This window comes from Malaya genurostris, chromosome 3, assembly GCF_030247185.1.
Source record: "Malaya genurostris strain Urasoe2022 chromosome 3, Malgen_1.1, whole genome shotgun sequence".
Lineage (NCBI taxonomy): Eukaryota > Metazoa > Arthropoda > Insecta > Diptera > Culicidae > Malaya > Malaya genurostris.
In genome coordinates, this window is record NC_080572.1 from 16849548 (window position 1) to 16869411 (window position 19864).

General features: G+C 36.3%; 1 protein-coding gene across 5 annotated transcripts in view; it reads left to right on the top strand.

Moving 5' to 3' along the window:
• The window catches only part of LOC131435315 (MOB kinase activator-like 2), a 220864-nt gene that overhangs the window by 187871 nt on the left and 13129 nt on the right, over positions 1 to 19864 (top strand). For all 5 annotated transcript variants that reach the window (XM_058603038.1, XM_058603034.1, XM_058603035.1 and 2 more), the window contains one exon: positions 8720 to 8880. In XM_058603038.1, coding sequence (XP_058459021.1) covers positions 8720 to 8880 — 161 coding nt within the window. The remainder of the gene's footprint in view (positions 1 to 8719; positions 8881 to 19864) is intronic.

A 19864-nucleotide genomic window follows, 5' to 3' on the forward strand; every position in this document is an offset into this window, starting at 1 on the left:
ATTCCAGGCAATGAAAGAGCCGATAGTTTAGCTAAACGTGGTGCTATTGAGGGTGAGATTTATGAGAGACCGATTGCTTTCAACGAATTCTATAGCGCGTCTCGCCAAAGAACACTTGCCAGCTGGCAAGCTTCTTGGGATAAAGATGATCTGGGTCGGTGGATGCACTCAATTATTCCTAAAATATCGACAAAGGCATGGTTCAGGGGACTGGATGTGAGTAGAGATTTCATTCGTGTGATGTCCAGACTCATGTCCAATCACTACACGTTAGATGCACATCTCCTTCGAATTGGACTTTCCGAGACTAATCATTGTGCTTGCGGCGAAGGTTACCGCGATATCGACCATGTTGTTTGGACATGCGTGGAGTTTCGTGATGTCAGATCTCAACTAATAAATTCCTTGCGTACCCAAGGTAGACTATCCAATGTCCCAGTTCGCGACATTCTTGCTTGTCGTGACCTTCCATACATGAAACTTCTTTATCATTTCATTAAATCCATTGGAGTTCCAATTTGAATTTTATTTTATGTTAGACTGTTTTCTCTTCCATGAGTTAAACCAATAGCCAACTATAGGATATTGAATATAAGTGGTGAACTGATACAAACAAACCTGAAATAGTTATAAGATCATGTACAAAATAACTGTATTTTATTTAATGTAATTTAAAATAGCAACTCGCTTGATAAAAACAGTGTTTAGATTAACTAATGAGTACCAACATACTAATATGATATTCGAAATGTATTAGGTTTAAACTACTATGTATTGTGGATGCCACGGCGAAGAAAAACTTATGTATATTGCCTATGAAATAAACGTATTTATGAAAAAAAAGGGCCTAAAAACAATTGACTGATTTTCTTTGTTTACTTTCTCTTTCGACTATATCTGCGTTATTATACAAACGTTCGTTACATATTTGGTAATGTTTGAAACATGGAGATATTATCTTTCATCCTACACGAATACTTTGTAGGTACACGTGAAAATTAAGGAGATATTCACAAAAGAGAAAGTAAACAAAGAGCAACTCTCATTGGTTTATGTGCCCTTATGAAATGTTGACATCGAACTGGCAATATAGCTCAACTTGCTGTGCCATCAATCGGTGTCATTTCAAGTGAGGTGACACCACCCAAAAGTGAAGAATAAGAAGAACTTCTATGCAGATTTTCTGAAATAAATATTCATGTTTTTATGGGTAGAATCCTAATGATTTATATGTAAATTTTGAAAATCTCCAACCAATATTTAAAATAACAGTTTTCTGGTATCTAAATGTGATATGAGTACTACACTACATTTTATATATAAATCAAATAATTTTTACTGGATTGTGCATTAAACAGCTTTAAAATGGCAGTCCATTAAAACCTACGTGAAAAGTAGGGTCTGACCGCAACATCTTAGAGCTAAGGCAGTGTGTCTTATTAAATATGTTATAAAAAAGTAGGGTGGAAAATATTCACATAACTTTTCACGTAACTATGATTGATCGTTTTTTTTAAATGAAAAAAAAATGTTTTTTTCTGGAAAAAGATGCCAGTTTTCAGGTCTGGTTCTAGGCGCGAATGTCAAAACCCCTTGAATCAAATTGTTTATTTTTCGGAACAACTGTTTTGCAATAAAAAATTCTCGTCAACGTGTAAACATATTTATGTGAAGTACAAATGGTCGGGTAATCGATCAGAAAAAAAAATTTACCCGTACCCGACCCGTACCCGAGTGAGTAGTAAATTTTTTTACCCGACCCGACCCGTACCCGAGTAAGCAGTAAATTTTTTTTACCCGTACCCGACCCGTACCCGATTGAAAATAAAATTTTTTACCCGTACCCGACCAAAAACCCGTCGGGTACGGGTACGGGTCGGGTTTCGGGTAAAATACCCGATACCCGACCATCTCTAGTATATATCCATGATTCGTCACCTGTAACAATCTGATATACGTCCGGTGATGCATGCATGCGGTTGTATTTTTTTAACATTTCCTTGCACCAATCGACGCGAGCCTCTTTTTGAGCGATTGTCAAATTGTGCAGGATCCAACGAGAACAAACCTATTTTACGGCTAGGTGCTCATGCAATATTAAATTCACACTTGTGGAACTAATGCCCAAGGATGCCTCTATCTCACGGTATGTCACATGACGATCTTGCATTAACAGTTCAAGCACAGCATCGATGGTTTCTGGAAATTAACTGATGTTTGGCGACCTTCACGAAATTCGTCGGCGACCGAACTACGACCACGATTGAATTCACTATACCAGCGATATACAGTAGTTTCTGATGGTTCTTTATCGCCATACAAAGAAATAAGTTGATCGACACACTCTTGTTGAGACAATCCACGTCGAGAATAGTGAAAAATAATCTCGAAATCCTTCTCTTGAAACTTCCATTTTTTAGTCACATTGATTTTTTAACTCACTATAAACAACACAAATAGCGCTTGTACATCATAACGTTCTGAGTACGTTTATGTTAAAAAATGTCAAACTTTATTTTTGTGTTGCCAGATTTTAGCTATTGACATTAGTGTGACCAGTTTCCGAAATATACGTATACTTTTCGAATAAGTTCGTTGAGTACGCAAAATGTATGTGTGTATGTAGCATTGTTGTGCTCTCACTTTTCTTGGAGATGGCTAAACCGATTTTCACAAACTTAGATTCAAATAAATAGTCTTGAGATGCCATAGGAAATCTCAGAATTTCAAATTCATCCTACTTTCGGTTCCGGAATTACAGGTGGACGAATGTATTTGGCTTTTGCATTTCAGTTTCGGATTACTCATTTGCCTCATATAGGAAAACATATTTCTAATCGAAATTATTTTCCAATGAGAATATCCTGAGTACTATTCGTGTGACTCATTTTCACTATGACCATGCTGAAGTCATGAATGGTTAAGAAACGAACGTCACACTATTTCTGCAGTGAGCGTCGCACGATCAACATCTTGTCTATAAAATCGTGGTTCTTCGCGATAACTCCATTTATTTACACATTTAAACATGGAATCTTTTCGTGAAGGTTTGTACTTTAACAATACGTTCAAAGTTTTTACAAACTGCCGCTGTGGGAACGCAGCTTAGATCAAGTTGCCCTAAATAAACAAGAAAACCATGCATCGTCCACAGCGACAGTCGGTAAAAACTTTGAATGTAAAAACCAGATAAATACATTTGTTTTGGAAGAACCGGTTAAGCTTTTGTCCGGTTTTTGCATTCAAAATTATTTTGTCTGGTTCTTGCAGAAAAGATGTTTTAAAACGATTCTTGCAATGCAAAATCCATGTCCGGTTTTTGCTCTCAATGTTTTTATCCGATTTTTGCATTCAAAAATACTTAAACGGGTTTTCCAAACTAAGTTGCACTTATCCGAATTTTTGCTTTAAGCCGTTCAATTGATATGATAGAACTTACAACAGAACAAGAACATACATAGCAAGAAATTAGCAACACAGAAAACTCGGATGATAGCATTACTTTACTGATACTAATTGATCGAATGCAATGAGACTAAGTTACATATTGTAATGATTTATTAGGTAATTAGATGAAGGGATATTCCTTCGAAACGTCGGCTTTTAACGCAAAATAAATATTTTGTAAAGAAACATTGACCAAAAAGCCATCTTTCAATAAATTACAACAAAGTGGTCGTACCGTCTTCACAAGGTAACATTAGGTGCCACTTTCAAAAGAAGCGTTATATAATCTTGTAAAACTTCCTCTAAGACACGTTAGCTCTTAAAAATCAATGAAAGTCAGTATAGACTTTTGACCGTCTTTTTCTAGTTTTGGACCACTGTGCGACGGTTGGAAGCTGGGCAAGGTCAGTTCCAATGGTTTGAGTGTTTACGCTAATTGTTTGATTTATTGTGGTGTTTCACGTTAGCGCGTTTTTCGGGTATCGTGACAATCTAATGATGAAGCATTCCGGACCCAATCATAGAGGATTTATTGTTACGGTTGGTTGAAGCGTTTGATCTGTGCTAACTATATTCGAGAAACACGTTCGTGATGTGACGTATGAGTGGTGTGATATCGAACATCGAACTTTTGAACGTTTTTTTCAATGAACTTTTAACAAACACATTTGATTGTTAAATTAATAATCTGCACATAGGAATTTGTACTTAATTCCACTTAATACTTCTGTAGATTTCAAGAAAACGCTCGCGTATTACACCATCCGAGACTCTGAATGCTAAGGATCACAAGATCAATCGAATTTGTCTATCCAGACTTACTTGAACCTTCGCTTTGTGCTTATTACCATAGGTCGCTTCTGTGTTTTTGTCGTCTACTGTTTGATTAAATATATCGTACCGTGATTTAACCAATTTGCCTCTCACGACTGCGGTAGTACATTTACTTGCCATAATGTCTGAAAAATTAATCATCGTTCAGTAATTGTATATGACAAGTAACCTTTTTCTTCACTTCGGAAGTAGAAGGTAGGAAGTCCGATGTGACTGCGAAAACGAACCACTGAGCTACTATAGATACGTTGATGTAATAAGTGACATACTTGTTTAATTCTTATCATAATAAACATTTTATGAAGATTCTACAAGGCCTCTTCAAACTCGATCATATTTGCAATCAATATTTAGGAAAACATCGATGACCACTATATAAAATACTTCATGCAAGTATAACAAATCAATATTAAAAGTAAACGTCAGAATGAAAGTAAAAATGGTTATTAACCTGTAAACTAGAAGTATCTTTACTTGATTGATATTATTTGATTTTCCTAGAAACTCATATATTCAAATGAGAGAACATGTACTTGTTTGAAATTATTTTATTCGCGACAAGTACAACGGCCTGTGAATAAAGATTGTGGCGGGATCGTATCGTAACTTAAGCTCATTATAAAGTCTAAAACCTGCGACTACTAGTGCTACCTGCTGATGTCATAGTGACTGATGGAATAATTAAGATTCCTACCCTTCCAGAGACTACTACCAGGATTTAAGGGAGGAACGCAAACCGATCATCGAGCTCCTCTTCGCAGTTCAAACGATTATCGTACGACAAGGTGTCGTCCATTAAACGATTATGGCTATGATATAGGTTCAGGATTGCTTTGCGTAGTTTGTTTTCCGGGTTGTCGTTAATTCGCTAGCGACCGAAATTTTACTGCCTAAATTGCTGATATCAATAATCAGTGTTTTGCTCTTATCAGTGAGTCATACCAATCGTTTTCGAGTCTGCTTGCTTATATCGTACATAACAGATAAAACATACCAGCTTTGCGAGCGGTGATAAGAGCTGAGGTTCTTTCTTCTGTTGTCTATACGATAAGGCCCTAGTTTCATCTCAATTCTTAGTCTGAATTAGATCGTATCGCAATTATGCTATGCCTTAAGCTTCGGTACAAAATTATATCGAAACAGATAGTTCCATTCAACATCAGAATGTAATTCACAGGTTTTTCCATTTTTCATTTAATTTATTTTGACAACAGTTGTGGTGCGACTCTTATCAGTAACGCAGTGTACCTTACCAGTTTGTTTGTCTTTCGATATGGATGTAAAAATGTTTGTGTTATCTATGGCACAACATTTTATCAAGTTGTCAAGTCACCAATCTCAGGAGGTGGTTGTTTTGATGTTTCAGGTAGCAATCGAACCGAATCGTTTAATGAACATGTTTCTGATATCTCTAAATGTTATATACCGGTGTAAGTTCACATCGGTAAAAAAGCAACGTCATTATGTAACACATATTCTCGTTTTTAATAGTGATATTTTGATGAGGAGCATATTCTCAACATAGTCTCTTCACTCAATATGTCTACCATTTGCATTTATGACCGCTTCTAGACGACACATGAAGCTTTTGCAGACCTTGGCAATATAATCTGATGACATTTCTCTCCAATGCTTTGTTATGGAGGTCCGTAGAGATATCAAATTCGGTTGAGGACATTCACATACACATGCTTCAATATTCACCCATACACTGAAATCCAGAGGATTTGAGTCAGGAGAGCTAGGTGGCCATCTTTGGACCAGAATTGAAGAATTTTTTTGGCGTGAAGTAATCTTAGGATGTAATCCTTGCCGTACATTTTTCCAAAAATCTTCCTTAATAAAAACAAATTCAAATATACCAATCTGTTTGTAAACAATAACTTACACCTGGCGCAAAATTTTGTAAAACTAGGTTGAGTGACTTGAGCGGTAATGTAGGATTGGTGAGAATCTCAAAATTTTCTGACGCATACCTTAATCACATGGATCGTAATTTACCATATGAATAATTAAATTTGTCATAGAATGAACTGTAATTATCAGTAGTCTGCAATCGTATTCCATCCGATACAGTCGATCAATAGAAAATCCTGTTTCAATTCACCTAGTGGTGTAATGATGTCTTCCTCATATTACTCATAATCATAATCATAAATATTACTGTGGAATTCGCAAAAACTGTTCATGGAATAGAAAAAGGAAACAGGTTCGGATTTAATCTAACAAAATCTACAAATCCTGTTCACCCTGTAGTTCCTGAACCGAAAAAAGTATCCACAACAAATTTGGGAATTCCGGATTCAGATGACTGGAATAGCCGAAGTTGGTTCGTTTGCCAACAACAAATATTACCTACAAATTGGAACAGATTTGTGAAAATTGGTTTAAGCATCGCTGAGAAAACGAAGTTAGTTCGCAAATATTCGTGAGTTTAAAAAACATTTTGAATTAATGTAGGGGCTTCTACACAACCGAACCCTCTCGGCATAATAACGACCATGTTGTTTGTTTACCGCGTCGTCCAGGTGGAAGTGGGGTGCTCACCCGGGAAACCTGATAAGGTTTTAACAATACAACGATATTGTCGGTCATGGAGCATGAATGCTTCTGCTTTCGCTCCGCGGCCAACATTCATTTCATCGAGCTGGAATGAATTCAGTATCGTTGCTTGCGTATTACCTTGGGTTGCATGCAGTCGACACATACTATGAGTCTCGAAGTACTGGCGGGCGTTCTTCCGTTGAAAACTTAATCCTTCTTCGTTTGTTTTCAACCGTGTTCAACTCTTGGATGATTCTAATCCTACTGTATTTTTCGATACATCCATGAAAGAAGTGATTCGTGATAGTTCGGATCCCATACACCCTCAAGTGATCCTAAAAATGTCTTAAGATCATTGACACTCTGCCCACAGATCACTACTTCTTTGTATCGGACAGTCTCTTAGTCGATTGAGGCCTGGATAGCACTCATCGTATTTCCTTGGGAAAATACGGGAACAACTGGATGCTTTCTAAACAATGACAAGATGGTCAAAATTAACACCGTGGACTCCTGAGGTTGGTTAAGAGCACGTTAAAAATTGCCACGAAAATTGGATACTTCAAAAGGATAATTATTCCAAACATCAGAGTTGCATGGTGAAAACATGAAAAACATGTATAGGACTATGAAGTCCTAACGCACGAGAAGACCAGTGCACGATTTATAGCAGATGTTACGCGGTGAGAAATTTGGCGCCATCTGTCTGTCCTTCAACTACGCGACTCGTTTTTGGAATCAATCAAGTATGATTTTTCAAGCAACTCTTTTTCGTTAATCAATTGTTAATTGTGCTCTCCTTCAAAGCAGTCCTCACGTCTTAGCTTCAACTGGAATTTGAAGACCACGTGTGGTTTGTTATCCTGTAATCCAAAAAGATTGGGTAACTGAATTAAATAAGCTGCACATCAAAGATTTCTCAACACATATTATTGAGTTTTATTATGGAAGCTTTTCACTATGTAACTCAAAAACTTAGATGATTCTATAATTTCTAAAAGTAACATTTTGAGTCCAATTTGCCTAGAACTATGCCGCGTATAGATTGTCTACCTCGTCTTTTAGAGAATGTAGTCAGACAAAAACAGTTTCCGAAACAGATACCTCACATATTTAAATAAAAACTGAGATTAGCCAAACTAAATAATATTACCATGTTACAACACTGACAAATTTAGTAAATTTTATATTTGAAACATTTGAAATCAGGAATGAAGTGTTCAACTATTTCAAACAACGATCAATACGCGATAGATTCGATGCACATGTGTTCCTTGTTCAACGCAAAATCTTCTTTATCTTAAACCACACTTGCATCATTTATATATTGTATCTTCTGCTAGCGTTGTAGTGAACGAAATAAAATGATGCAGTTTATATGATAAATCCATCAGATTAGGTGAGTCAATTCATGCTGCCCAGCTCAACCCGTAATTTTGTGGTTTCAAGCGGACATCTGCGTATGAGTAAATGTGGAGAGTTTTTGAAAATCCATCGTAATCAAACCAGCGACGTTTCTTAGGCAACATTTCTCCTTAGCCAAAGTTTTCTTTCGAAATTAGACTACATCTGGTTTCGCTTTGTTGTGCATTTTGTGGTGAGTTCCATCGCTCCAACTAGGCCAGTAACGCTGTGAATCGTTAGTGGAGAAGCTTGCATCCGACTTAATAAAGCATTGATTTATATCCCACTTAAGCTTGGGACAGAATGGCGTAGCGGTTCAACGGATAAATCGCCTTTTGGTGCTAAAATAACAAACTTCCACTGTGAGATTGCTATAACACGTCCTACTTGAATTACACTATTTGATTGATTCCGATTTTGTATCTGCACTTGCTACTTTTAGGTATATGATAATAATCGTGTGCTACTTTTGTCCTGTTCTGTTTCACAGAAAAGCCCGACGCAAGGAACGAGACGGAGACTCGAGCCAGAGTGACACAAAGCTATATCTTGAGGAGGGAGTGCTGGAGCGCAAATTGCCCGATGCAGATCTGAGGTTATTGGTGGACCTGCCCGCTGGATTAGACTATAATGAATGGCTTGCCTCGCATAGTAAGTAGACGAATTTCCGCTTCCGATAAAATGGTTTCTATTATGAGACGAAGGTACATACAAAGTATCACAGCGGGGCTGCGAATTTGTTACACCGAATGGAAGTTTTTTTTTATTTCTATTTCAATGGAAGAGTTGTTGTTAAGAACTAATAGCAGCAACCTTCGTGGGCTATTTGTAGATCTTTGGCTTTTGTAGTACTCGGAGTTGTTGTAGTATTTGTTACTTGATATATCAAGTTATGAATATAATGTATCCGATTTGTTTTTTTCTCATACTTGATTGTACTACCCTGATCAAAAAGTTTCCAGCATTACCACCGTGTGGCGCTCTTAGTCAGCCGATTAGATTTTTTTTCAGGTTGCCATATCTGTCATTGATATTCTATTAAATTTTTAGTTTGATACCTGGACATTTGTAAAAGTTACGCTGTATTGAGTACATCTGCGATTGTGCGTGAACTCGACATGATTTTTCAAGCCGAATCTGGCCCAACATTCATCAAACGGAATATTATTGGAGACGAAACGTGTATTCACGAGTATGACACGCAGTCTTGACATCGAGCGGGTGAATGACGTACACCGAATAAGCCGCGAACGAGAAAACCACGTCGTTATCAGTCGAAAAAGAATGCGATGCTCACAGTTTTCATTGATTACAAGGGTGTTGTGTATCATGAATTTCTTCCACAAGGCCACACCGTCAACAAGGTATATTATTTGGGCGTTTTGAGTGAAGTAATACGCCGAAAAAGACCAGATTTTTGGGTAAACAGCTCGTGGATCTTGCACCGTCACACAATGCCATCGTTATCGGTGAACATTTGGCGAAAAATGAAACGAATACCATTCAGCAATCACCGGATTCAGCTGATTCGGCTCCCTGCGACTTTTTCTTATTCGGTCGACTCAAGAAACCACTCATTGAAACGCGTTTTAGCACTCAAGATGAGATTATGGAAAAATGGCAGATGGCTCTGATGGCCATACCGAAAACTGAATATAAAAAATGTTTTGAGGATTGGATCAAGCACTGGCAAAAGTGTGTTGCAGTCGACGGGGAGTACTTTGAAGAGCACAATATCGATTCTGTTGAATAATCTTGTATTTTGAATTTTCTGAATAAATTCCGGATACTTTTTGATCTAAGTAGTATAAACAAATTGTTTTTACAATGATTTGAAATATATTATTTGAATTTAGCTCGCAACTGACACTGTTCGGTGACATTGAATACCAAACATACTCATGAAACTACAAAAATTTTGTGCTAAATTGATAAGTTATAACCACTTGATAGTACGTTAAAAGGTTGCATTTTGAATTTTTAGTCGATTACGGCTAAGCATTGTTGTGATAAGCAAACACGGATTCTAGTCTGATTTCGTTTCGTGTGTGATTTGACCATTCGTTAGCAACTCGTTGTATACGAATGGATATAAAAATACTAATTTTGTTGATGAGAATTTCGACATAACGAATGAAAAATATTTCCTTTGAATTTGAAGTGAATTGAATTCTTTTTTAAATCGATGAAATCTTGAGCTGTATTAGAACCTAATTCTTGTTTCCGAATGTTATGACTGAATAAACTGAAAAATGTAACTAACATTTCGAAGTAACGATTGAGTCGATTTCTTCAAACTTTCACAAAAATGAATGTGTAATATACTCATCAGAAGACAAATGTACAATATGAAATCAGACACGAGTCCATAATATGTCATCACGCCTACACTTGGCCCTCGTGTTGCGACATAGGTCAAATATTTTTTGGATGGCAGATCACAAATTTTCATACGAACCAAGTCAAACCAACGAACTCATATCTGTTGAAGATATATCCTGAAGCCTCGACTGAATAAAATTTATGCCATGCAATCTGCACAAAGTCTACTTTAGAGCACGTTTCGTGTTCCACCAGTATCCATTTTGGGTCCACGAGAGAATTTATCTGTATAAAATCTCCATCCAAACAATAGCTATCCAATCCTTGGTAGACACAACACACTGTTGTTTTAGGTAAATTCAACGATTTCGCAACTTTTAAATTTGCCATTTAATCTAATCGTATTTTGGAATGGCTTGAATCATGTCTCACAAAACGTAAACAAATTGTACGCTATCGAAACACATACTCCAAAGCAATAAATTCACTTCAGGTGTCCCCTTAGGTTCTCATTTAGGCCCCCTTCTTTTTATCTTGTACGTAAACGACATTTCCTTCTTACTCAAACATCTAAAAGTACTTGTATATGCAGACGACATGATGCTCTTTATGGAAATAAAAAAATGCTTTAGATGCTGAAGTATTCCAATATGAAATTAACGTATTCAACATTTGGTACAATAAAAGTTTACTACAACTAAACGTTAGGAAATGTAGTTCAGCAACGTTTAGTAGAAAAATCATGTCTCCTTCTATTAACATATATTTAGGGAACCAACCTGTAGAAAAACTTAAAATTATTAGAGCCAATTCTAGAATACTGCAGCATAGTATGGAACCCATGTACCTCCGTACACCTAGAACGCATCGAATCTGTCCAAAAACAATTTCTACTGTATGCGCTTCGTAGACTAAACTGGACTACATTTCCTCTTCCATCATATAAAGCGCGTTGCATGATCATAAACTTACAAACACTCGAAGAACGCCGCAAAGCTACAATGCTGTATTTTATCAACGACATTATTTCTCAACGAGTACAATCTGAATCATTGTTTTCACAACTAAAATTTTATGCTCCTAGTCGCCATCTCAGAAGTTGTCGAATATTCTCGGAAAAAAAATAAAACAAGTTATGCCAAAAATACTCCTGTTAATCAAATGATGCGCTTTTATAACGAAAACTGCCAAAAAAATCGATCTAACTATGTACAGCAAACAAATACAAGAAAAATTGTAGCCAAATCGTAGAAATAATGTATAGCATATAAGAAACCATTGTACCTTGTTTTGTCAGTTGTCTACATTTGTTTGACGAATAAATAAATAAATAAATTTATCAAAATTGTCACCACTCGAAGAAAGGAGTTTCCATGACAATCTGCTGTCAAAACACTACCACAAACGAGCTATTGGAGCGTTGTTAAAATAAGCAATGCGACCAGATATTAAAAAATCGTGCTTCAATAGCTTCTCTATAGACTGACACAATAAGGATTTAATTGAAACAATCATACAAATATTTTAGAAAGACTTCACCGGTGGAGCAATCACTTCAGCCATGGTTCGCTTCATGTGAAGCCATTTCGAAACGATTTAGTCCTTCAATCAATATAATAATGAGCAGTAATACTCACTGTCAATGATTTTTTTTCCGAGGTAGTCCTTGACAACCCTAGCAAATCGACGTCGACTATTGGATTTTACTCAACCTAATGAGACCATATCGTAAAACAACGGAGTTCCGGGACAAATCATGCATAACAATAATTTATTTCTTCGACTTATTAGTTTATTTTCCTATACTATGCTGTTTTATAAATTTATCTTTTATGTCACTAACTAGTGAAGATACAGAGTTTTTCTTGTGCTTCATAATATTAATGCCAATTTGGTGGACGACTGAAAAACTCTTCACGGCCTGCAGGCGCGTACACAGGGGGGGGGGGGGGGGGTTTTAGGGGTTCAAACCCCCCCCCCCCCCCCCGAAACAAAAAATTATAACCCATGGGAAACATTGTGATATAAATTGTACATGTGTTGATTTATCACCATGTTCTAAAACCCCCCCCCGAAAATTTTCTCTGGCTACGCGCCTGACGGCCTGTCAAATGCAGAAAAGATAAGCTGCCACTTTCACCGGTTTCGTGGTGGTAGAAACTCCCGTCGACAAAAATTGAATCACCCTCCCTTACCATACAAAACTAAAGCAAAAACTACTTTCGTCTTCCTTGTAGTATCGGCTGTACACGATGTCGAGTTAAATTAAGATTTCATTAGAAAAAAAAACACTCGAGAGGACAAATGAAAGCTCTAATGTCATCGACAAAAAAAGTTAATGGAAGTTCAACAACAGAAGTCTGTTACTTTAGCCACGGTGTCGCCAGCACCAGCACCCAGACAGACACACGCAAAGATGATTCATCTGTTTAGCGTTAGCGTTTTGTTTTTCGTTGGTTATGTGCTCTTCTGTGCGGGAAGTTGTTGGCGAAAATATGCAAATCACTCATTGGCAAGCCTCAATGTCTCCCGCACAAAGTCCAAATATTTCAACTACAATAAGCTACTGCCGTGGGCCGTCTAGGGGACAATATTTCCCATCGTTCAATTCATGTATTGTTTTAATGGGAGCAAAAGTTTTCTGTTGTTGCTAATTTTCGGCATTAATTACTGTTGTAATGCTTCTTCTTAGTACCCGGTGGTGGGCTTACTTGAATCTGAATGCTTTTTGCACTTCATAAACACCGTCTGCATACATTGAAAAGAATTGTTCAGACGAAGAAAAATGAGGTCATTTTCAACATTTCGCGGTGAAGTGTCAATTTTTCTTTAACATTTTGTACGTGTGCCATCGGTTAACTGGTGTATCTCCCGGTGTTTTTCATCTTGATATTCAGTTCGTTAGTCGGTACTGTTTTAGGAGGTATTCAGTAGAGATTTTTTTTCGTGATTTGCTTCGAATGCGGTAACAAATTGTGATTGTCAGCTGAAGCATGTGTACTTGATTTAGTGCAGTTCATCTGTTACTCAATAATCGATCACACTTTGCTCGACATTAGAAATGGTCGGGTAAGTAATTTCCTAAACCGGAACCCAACCTTTACTCGATTGAAAATAAAATACATCACCCTCTCCCAGTAAACTGTTTTTTCCTGAACCCAAGTCCGATCCGTACCGTTCGGGTTCGGGTTCGGGTCGGGTTTCGGGTATAAATGTCTGAAATCCGACCATGTGTATTTGACATGTCCAATTCAGTGAAGCTCACATCAAGCATAACACTCCACAGTTTGTGTAGCACACTTTCTATGACAAGAAAATGCTGTCAACTTTGGTTTATGTTTAGCGACTTTCGTCATTATCAGCCAATCCAAGGAACCAATCTTATGGTGAATAACAAAAAAAAACTACTCATTCGAAATGCGAACCATTTATTCTAATCGAGTAGCTGATTGTTCGAAAGTATCTCATCGTTTCTAGCACAGCTTGATTGAGGTCATTTTCGTTACCAGTACCTTACCGCTGAATGAAACAAACATGTACTCCACTACAGACATGACCTGTTTAGTGCCAATTATACACCGAATGCACAATCAGGAAAACGGTACACGTTTTTACGTCAGTTAGCAGAACATTGACGGGTTTTAAAAAAAATTTAGCGAAAATGAAAACAAGGGGCAGTGAAAATACTATTTTAGGTCAAGTTAGTATTATTGTTACAGGAAGTCTAAAATCATTTGCGCAAAACGTGCACACGTGCTTAAGGTGAAACTCGCAGGCAGTTTTTTTTAATGGATTTAATTTATTTGCTAATTGATAGACCAGTTACTTCTGTTGGTTGGGTAAAAACCGATCATATAAGTTGGTTGTTGCTCCGTTGGTGGTTATTACGGTTTTTGTCACTTTTTTCGATTTTTATTCAATCACAGTTTGGTTCACCCACAAAGTAGATGAGAAGACAAACAAGAATTATGAAAAAGAAGTCAATTTGTTGCAGTAAGTGTTGTTGAGGAGCGCAATTGACGAACAAAGTTATCATTTTTCAGTAATTTTTTTTTATTTTTATTCAGAATCCACTTTCGGTTGCCCAAAATACTCATTCTTCTCCGTGATTGCTCAACCGGTTTTCACAAATTTTGTTTCAAATGTATGGTTCAACTACCCCGAAGAGTATTTTTGAATTTGATCTGGATCTGATTTCCGGTACTGGAAACACAGAGTGAAAATTCTATTCAAAAATTTTCGTTAATGAAAGAAGATGTAAATATAAACCAGTTTCTCAAAAATAGTTCGTAGATTCATCTAGTTCAAAGGTTAGTTAGTTAGTTAGTCCTCGGATTCCGGTTCAGAAAGTACGACAAATAGTGATAGAAACTCTAAAATGGAACTCTCTTTATTTTCTTAGAGATGTTCCAACCAATTTCACAAACTTATATTCAAATGAAGGATAAATTTTTCTAAATGGAGTTAAATTCACAATTTTAGATCTTAAGTGAAAGGTTTGCAAAATCTTTTGACTTTGGTTAAAAACTGTTCAAATTAGTAGGGTATGTTAGTTGACTGTCAAGCGAACCTGCTTCGGCTATACCGGATTCTTCATAATCTCACCGGAAATTATGTTCAAAAACTTCAAATTCCTATGTTTTCTCAGCGAGAGTTGAATTTATTCTCTCATACTTAGATCCAAATAAAAAGTGTCACAACATGTAAATCAATAGTACTATGAATTAGACATCCTTTGAATCGAAAATCTGATTTTAAACCACACACTTCGAAAAAAATCTGTGATTTTACATCTTATCAGATGCACATAAATAATGCGTCGCAGTTCACGCAAATTTACGTGAAAGAACATTCAATGTTGTGGCTGAAACATGACATGAATTCATTGAAATAAGAAAAGGAATCCATGCCATGAATTCATTGAAATAAGAACTTTTTTAACCCACCTAGCGGTGTAATGATGCCTTTCTCATATTACTTATGGTTTCAGAAACATCACTACACAGATAAAAATCCATTACCGGTACCATGATTAAGACACACGCACACACAGTAATACTGATAGCGATCGCCACGACTTGAACCGATAATCATTGGGTCCCAACGTACGTCTGTTAATCGACAGAACCACAGAAGCACACATCTGTTTGGTTGGTGAAAGGTGAATTTAAATTCATGCAGTGTTACCTGCTAGCAGAATGCAAGTTAGAGTTGAAACCAGTAAAATTCCTGATAATCTAACATTAAGTCATTGAAATTGAAATTTTCCGTAATTTGATGAATTAGGTCTTTACATGATTTACATCGTATGAGGGATTAAGTCACCTGTAAAACTCAATTTTTGGTGTGCATGATAGATATGAAATATAATGTAAAATCAATTTAAATGCATTAATTTTTCAATGAACAAGTCTGTAAAGTAACGTTCCATTAAATTACCTGCTCCAAATATGTTCAGGAAAATTGATGTAAATTTATAAAATATTTTCATCTGTACAGTTGGATTTTATCCAGACTCGACATCCGTTACCGAAATTATGCGAAGTTAGGCGAAGGTTATTTCAGATTTTTTTTTAAGGTCAAATGTCTCAAAAATGTTTGTATCGTCAAGATCTGATATTATCTCGAAAAAGTAAAAAGTTTGGAAAAATTGACTCTCTTGGACTTTTTAGTTCCAGCATCTCCAATTTTTTTGAATTTATTTTGATTTTCAATGTGTTTAGCATGTGTTTTTTGCATGAATATTCTTCGGTGTTTAAAGTTTTCATGAAATCGTTTTAAATGACAGTTTGAAGTTTTAATCACTCATTACCCTGTAATTTCGGAACTTGTATAGGGCTGGGGTCCACTAGGAGATTGATAGTACCTATTAGCTCTCTCCGGACAGTACCAGGCCGTGTGGAATCTGGCGGAAAAAAATGAACCAAGAATAGATCCACTGGGTTCCTGCTTCCATGTCGTAAAAGGCGACAATTGCAGGATTTTTTTTTCCTTACAGTTATCAGATATTTTCAATGTTTCACTTCTGATTACTCTATTTTACTAAATTAACTCTTCATTCAACCTATCAATTTCCGTCTAGCTTCGGAGAAAAGTTTTATTTGGAATGTTTGCTTCTTCCATGTTACTGATTGTCTTTCAGGATTATAAATTGAATGATAAAAATCAACTATTGCGCAAATCCGTTGATATTACAAAGTTAATAACAGAGATAACATATATCGGTATATTGAATACTTAGTGAAAAAAAAACAATTGATATTAATATTTCAAACAATAAATTAATATTTTTCTCGGTAGCCGGATGCCCAGAACAACCAATATAACCAATTAATAATGTTAATAAATAATAAAAATAATAAACCGGAAACAGTACAGAATCGAGACGCGCGTGAAATCTGTTGACCTTTGTTTGGTGATTTAAAATGATTTTATAACAACTTTTTAGAATATATCAATGCAATGAATCAACTATTTTGTCTAAATCCTATTCACTCGTTTATTTTGTATCACGTAATTTCATTTATAAAGAGCTGTGCAATTTCGAATGAGAGCTGTGAATCAAGACTTCCCGGGACTTCAATATAGGGTGTTGTTGAGGCGTTCACGCGGGAAGTCAGTGAATTTAGTGGTGCATCCGAGCATCTTGAAACCGGAACATACTGAGTCGTGCGCGAATACTACCAATACTGAAATTTTGACTAACAAATATCCTTCTTCCGTGAAACTTGTGGAGTGCGCAGTAGTATATACGGCCTCTAGTAACAACAAGTGTTGGACTAACATCCCTTCCCATTCCTTAGACGATCTACGTTCGGGCCTGGCCGGCGCCGGTACTGATCAATGAATTCTGGATTTACCAGAAGATGTACATTGAAGGATGATTTACCAGTCCCAGGTCGGATCATCTAGAAACTCCCAGGGGTGGTCGCTCAAGCTCAAGCTCAAACTCATTACCCTGTAATTTCGGAACTTGTATGAAACCATAAAACGATTCCCTTCAATCTAAGCTTGTGACAATCAATTAAGCATTCCATGAGATGTCGAAGATAGTTCCACTTTTGAATTTTAGATCTTTATTTACGGTACTTCCCGAACCAGTATTCAAGGAACAGCATAACCCAAAATTGTTTTTAGGGTCATGATTTAATATGACGATTAAATTGGAATAGTTCTGAGCCCAATTTTGAAGATATTTTTAGTATCGCCATCTTCTATTACGGTTTGAATTTTGAAAAATTCATTATTCCAGAATCGGAAGTCGTAATCGGATAAAGTTCAGCAAGTTAGTATTTTTCTTATTTTAATTTTTGTTCTTGAATTTTGTTTTGGCCTTCTTTGAGAAAGCGATTGAGCGATTCTCTATTCCCGATACTTTCTGAACCGGAGTTCGGAAATCGATGTAGCCGAAGTCAATTGTAAAGGATTGTAAACCATTTCATTTGATGCGAATCTTTTGAAAATCAGTGTAGCCTTCTTAGAGAAATCGTAGTGCACACCAAACAAATTTGTTGAGGATCTTCCGGGATTAAAAACCGAATACCAGTAAAACTAAAATAAGTTTATTTGGTCATCGACTATCAAAATCTGCAACCTCGATAAACCCGCGAAATTCATGTGAAATTAACATTTTCACACTAAATTGATTTGGTTAAGAAGAAAGAAGTTCTATGGGATCTTAAGATCTTTTATTTTAATTTTAAATGGAAGAAATAGGTTCAGTCATATACACTTAAATAAATATTCACTTGAATCACTTGAAAAATCACGTGAAATGGTTTGAAAATTTAAAGTGAATATGTTACGTAACGAATGTGAATGACATGTGAATAGCCTTTAAAATGAATAATATTATCACATAAAATTTACGTGAATTGATCAAACGTCAAACAATCTACGTGAATTTCCTGTGTGAAAAAAGACGGGTGGGTAATGCCACAGACTTAACTGGAGAACGTGAATACGAATAAAACTGTCATATACCTTATGATAAAAAAAGAACCGGAATTTTCATTTTAAAATTCCTGCGCTTGTCCAATCGTTCTCTCAACGTTGGCAACACTTTTATATACATTCTGTCAAATTTTGACGCATATCGTACGATTAGTTTTTGTTTGGCGTCTATACAAAGAAGTTGAAAAATTTTCGTGTGGCGATTTTTATAATGGATGAAATTCAGGACAACGGTTCGCCTTCGAAGCGCCATTCGGTCGAATGTTGTGCGGTTTCGACGTCATATTCATAGATCCACACCTCATCACCAGTTATGATGCATTCGATGAATGTGGGGTCAGAATCTGCGTTGGAAATCATCTCTTTGGCCACATCAACACGACGCTGTTTTTGAATGAAAAAAATCTCCACACGAAAATTTTTCAACTTCTTTGTATAGACACCAAACAAAAACTAATCGTACGATATGCGTCAAAATTTGACAGAATGTGTATAAAGGTGTTTCCAACGTTGAGAGAATAAAAGTTTACCGATTGGACAAGCGCGGGAGTTTTAATATGAGAACTCCGGTTCTTTTTTGATCATAAGGTAAATGTATAAATCTATTTATAATATATCAGGCGTTGGAATAAATTAGTCGCGTTTTTTGCTGCTAAGTTTCATGATTTTTAGTGAGAGTATCATTGCAGTACCGTTTTTCAATGTATAGTCCATCGTTATGTATAACTTTCTGTCATCTTTCTGGTAAGACTCGGATACCATGTTTGAAAAACTCCTTTTCCTCAGATTCGACGAATGAATCGATTCAATTTTTGGTGGGGTCGTCTGACGAGTTATGCGCCATGAATTGGAGCAAATGGCCACCGTATGAAATAATGTCTTATAAAAAATGGCGGCTGGGGCAGAACTTTTCATTGCAACGAAAAAAAAGCTTCTACAACTTTCGAAACATGGAGTCTTCCATTGTCATGAAGCAAAAATACTATGCCATGAAGATCTTCATATTGATTCCGCTTTCATATTGATTCCGAGCATTTAAAAAACAAAAAAAACACTATTTTTGTTTGTCCCATCTTCACTCATAGTGCAATAAACTTTATCAGTTGTAAGTTACAACATATCAGAAAATAAAAATATTTAGGTAAGCCCTTCTGGAGAAAGTTGATGTTTTTTTAAGATTTAAGGGAATTTTTTTTTCTCAGTGTATACATTTTCCACACAGGTTTGATAATTATTTGAAACATTAGTGAAGGCTCCTGATCACACACGAAATAAATAAAAGTACATAAGTTAATTTATTTTTAAAAAAAGTCGTCATTTTCCGGTCCGTAGCGAACGGTACATCATGTCACTTTTAGGT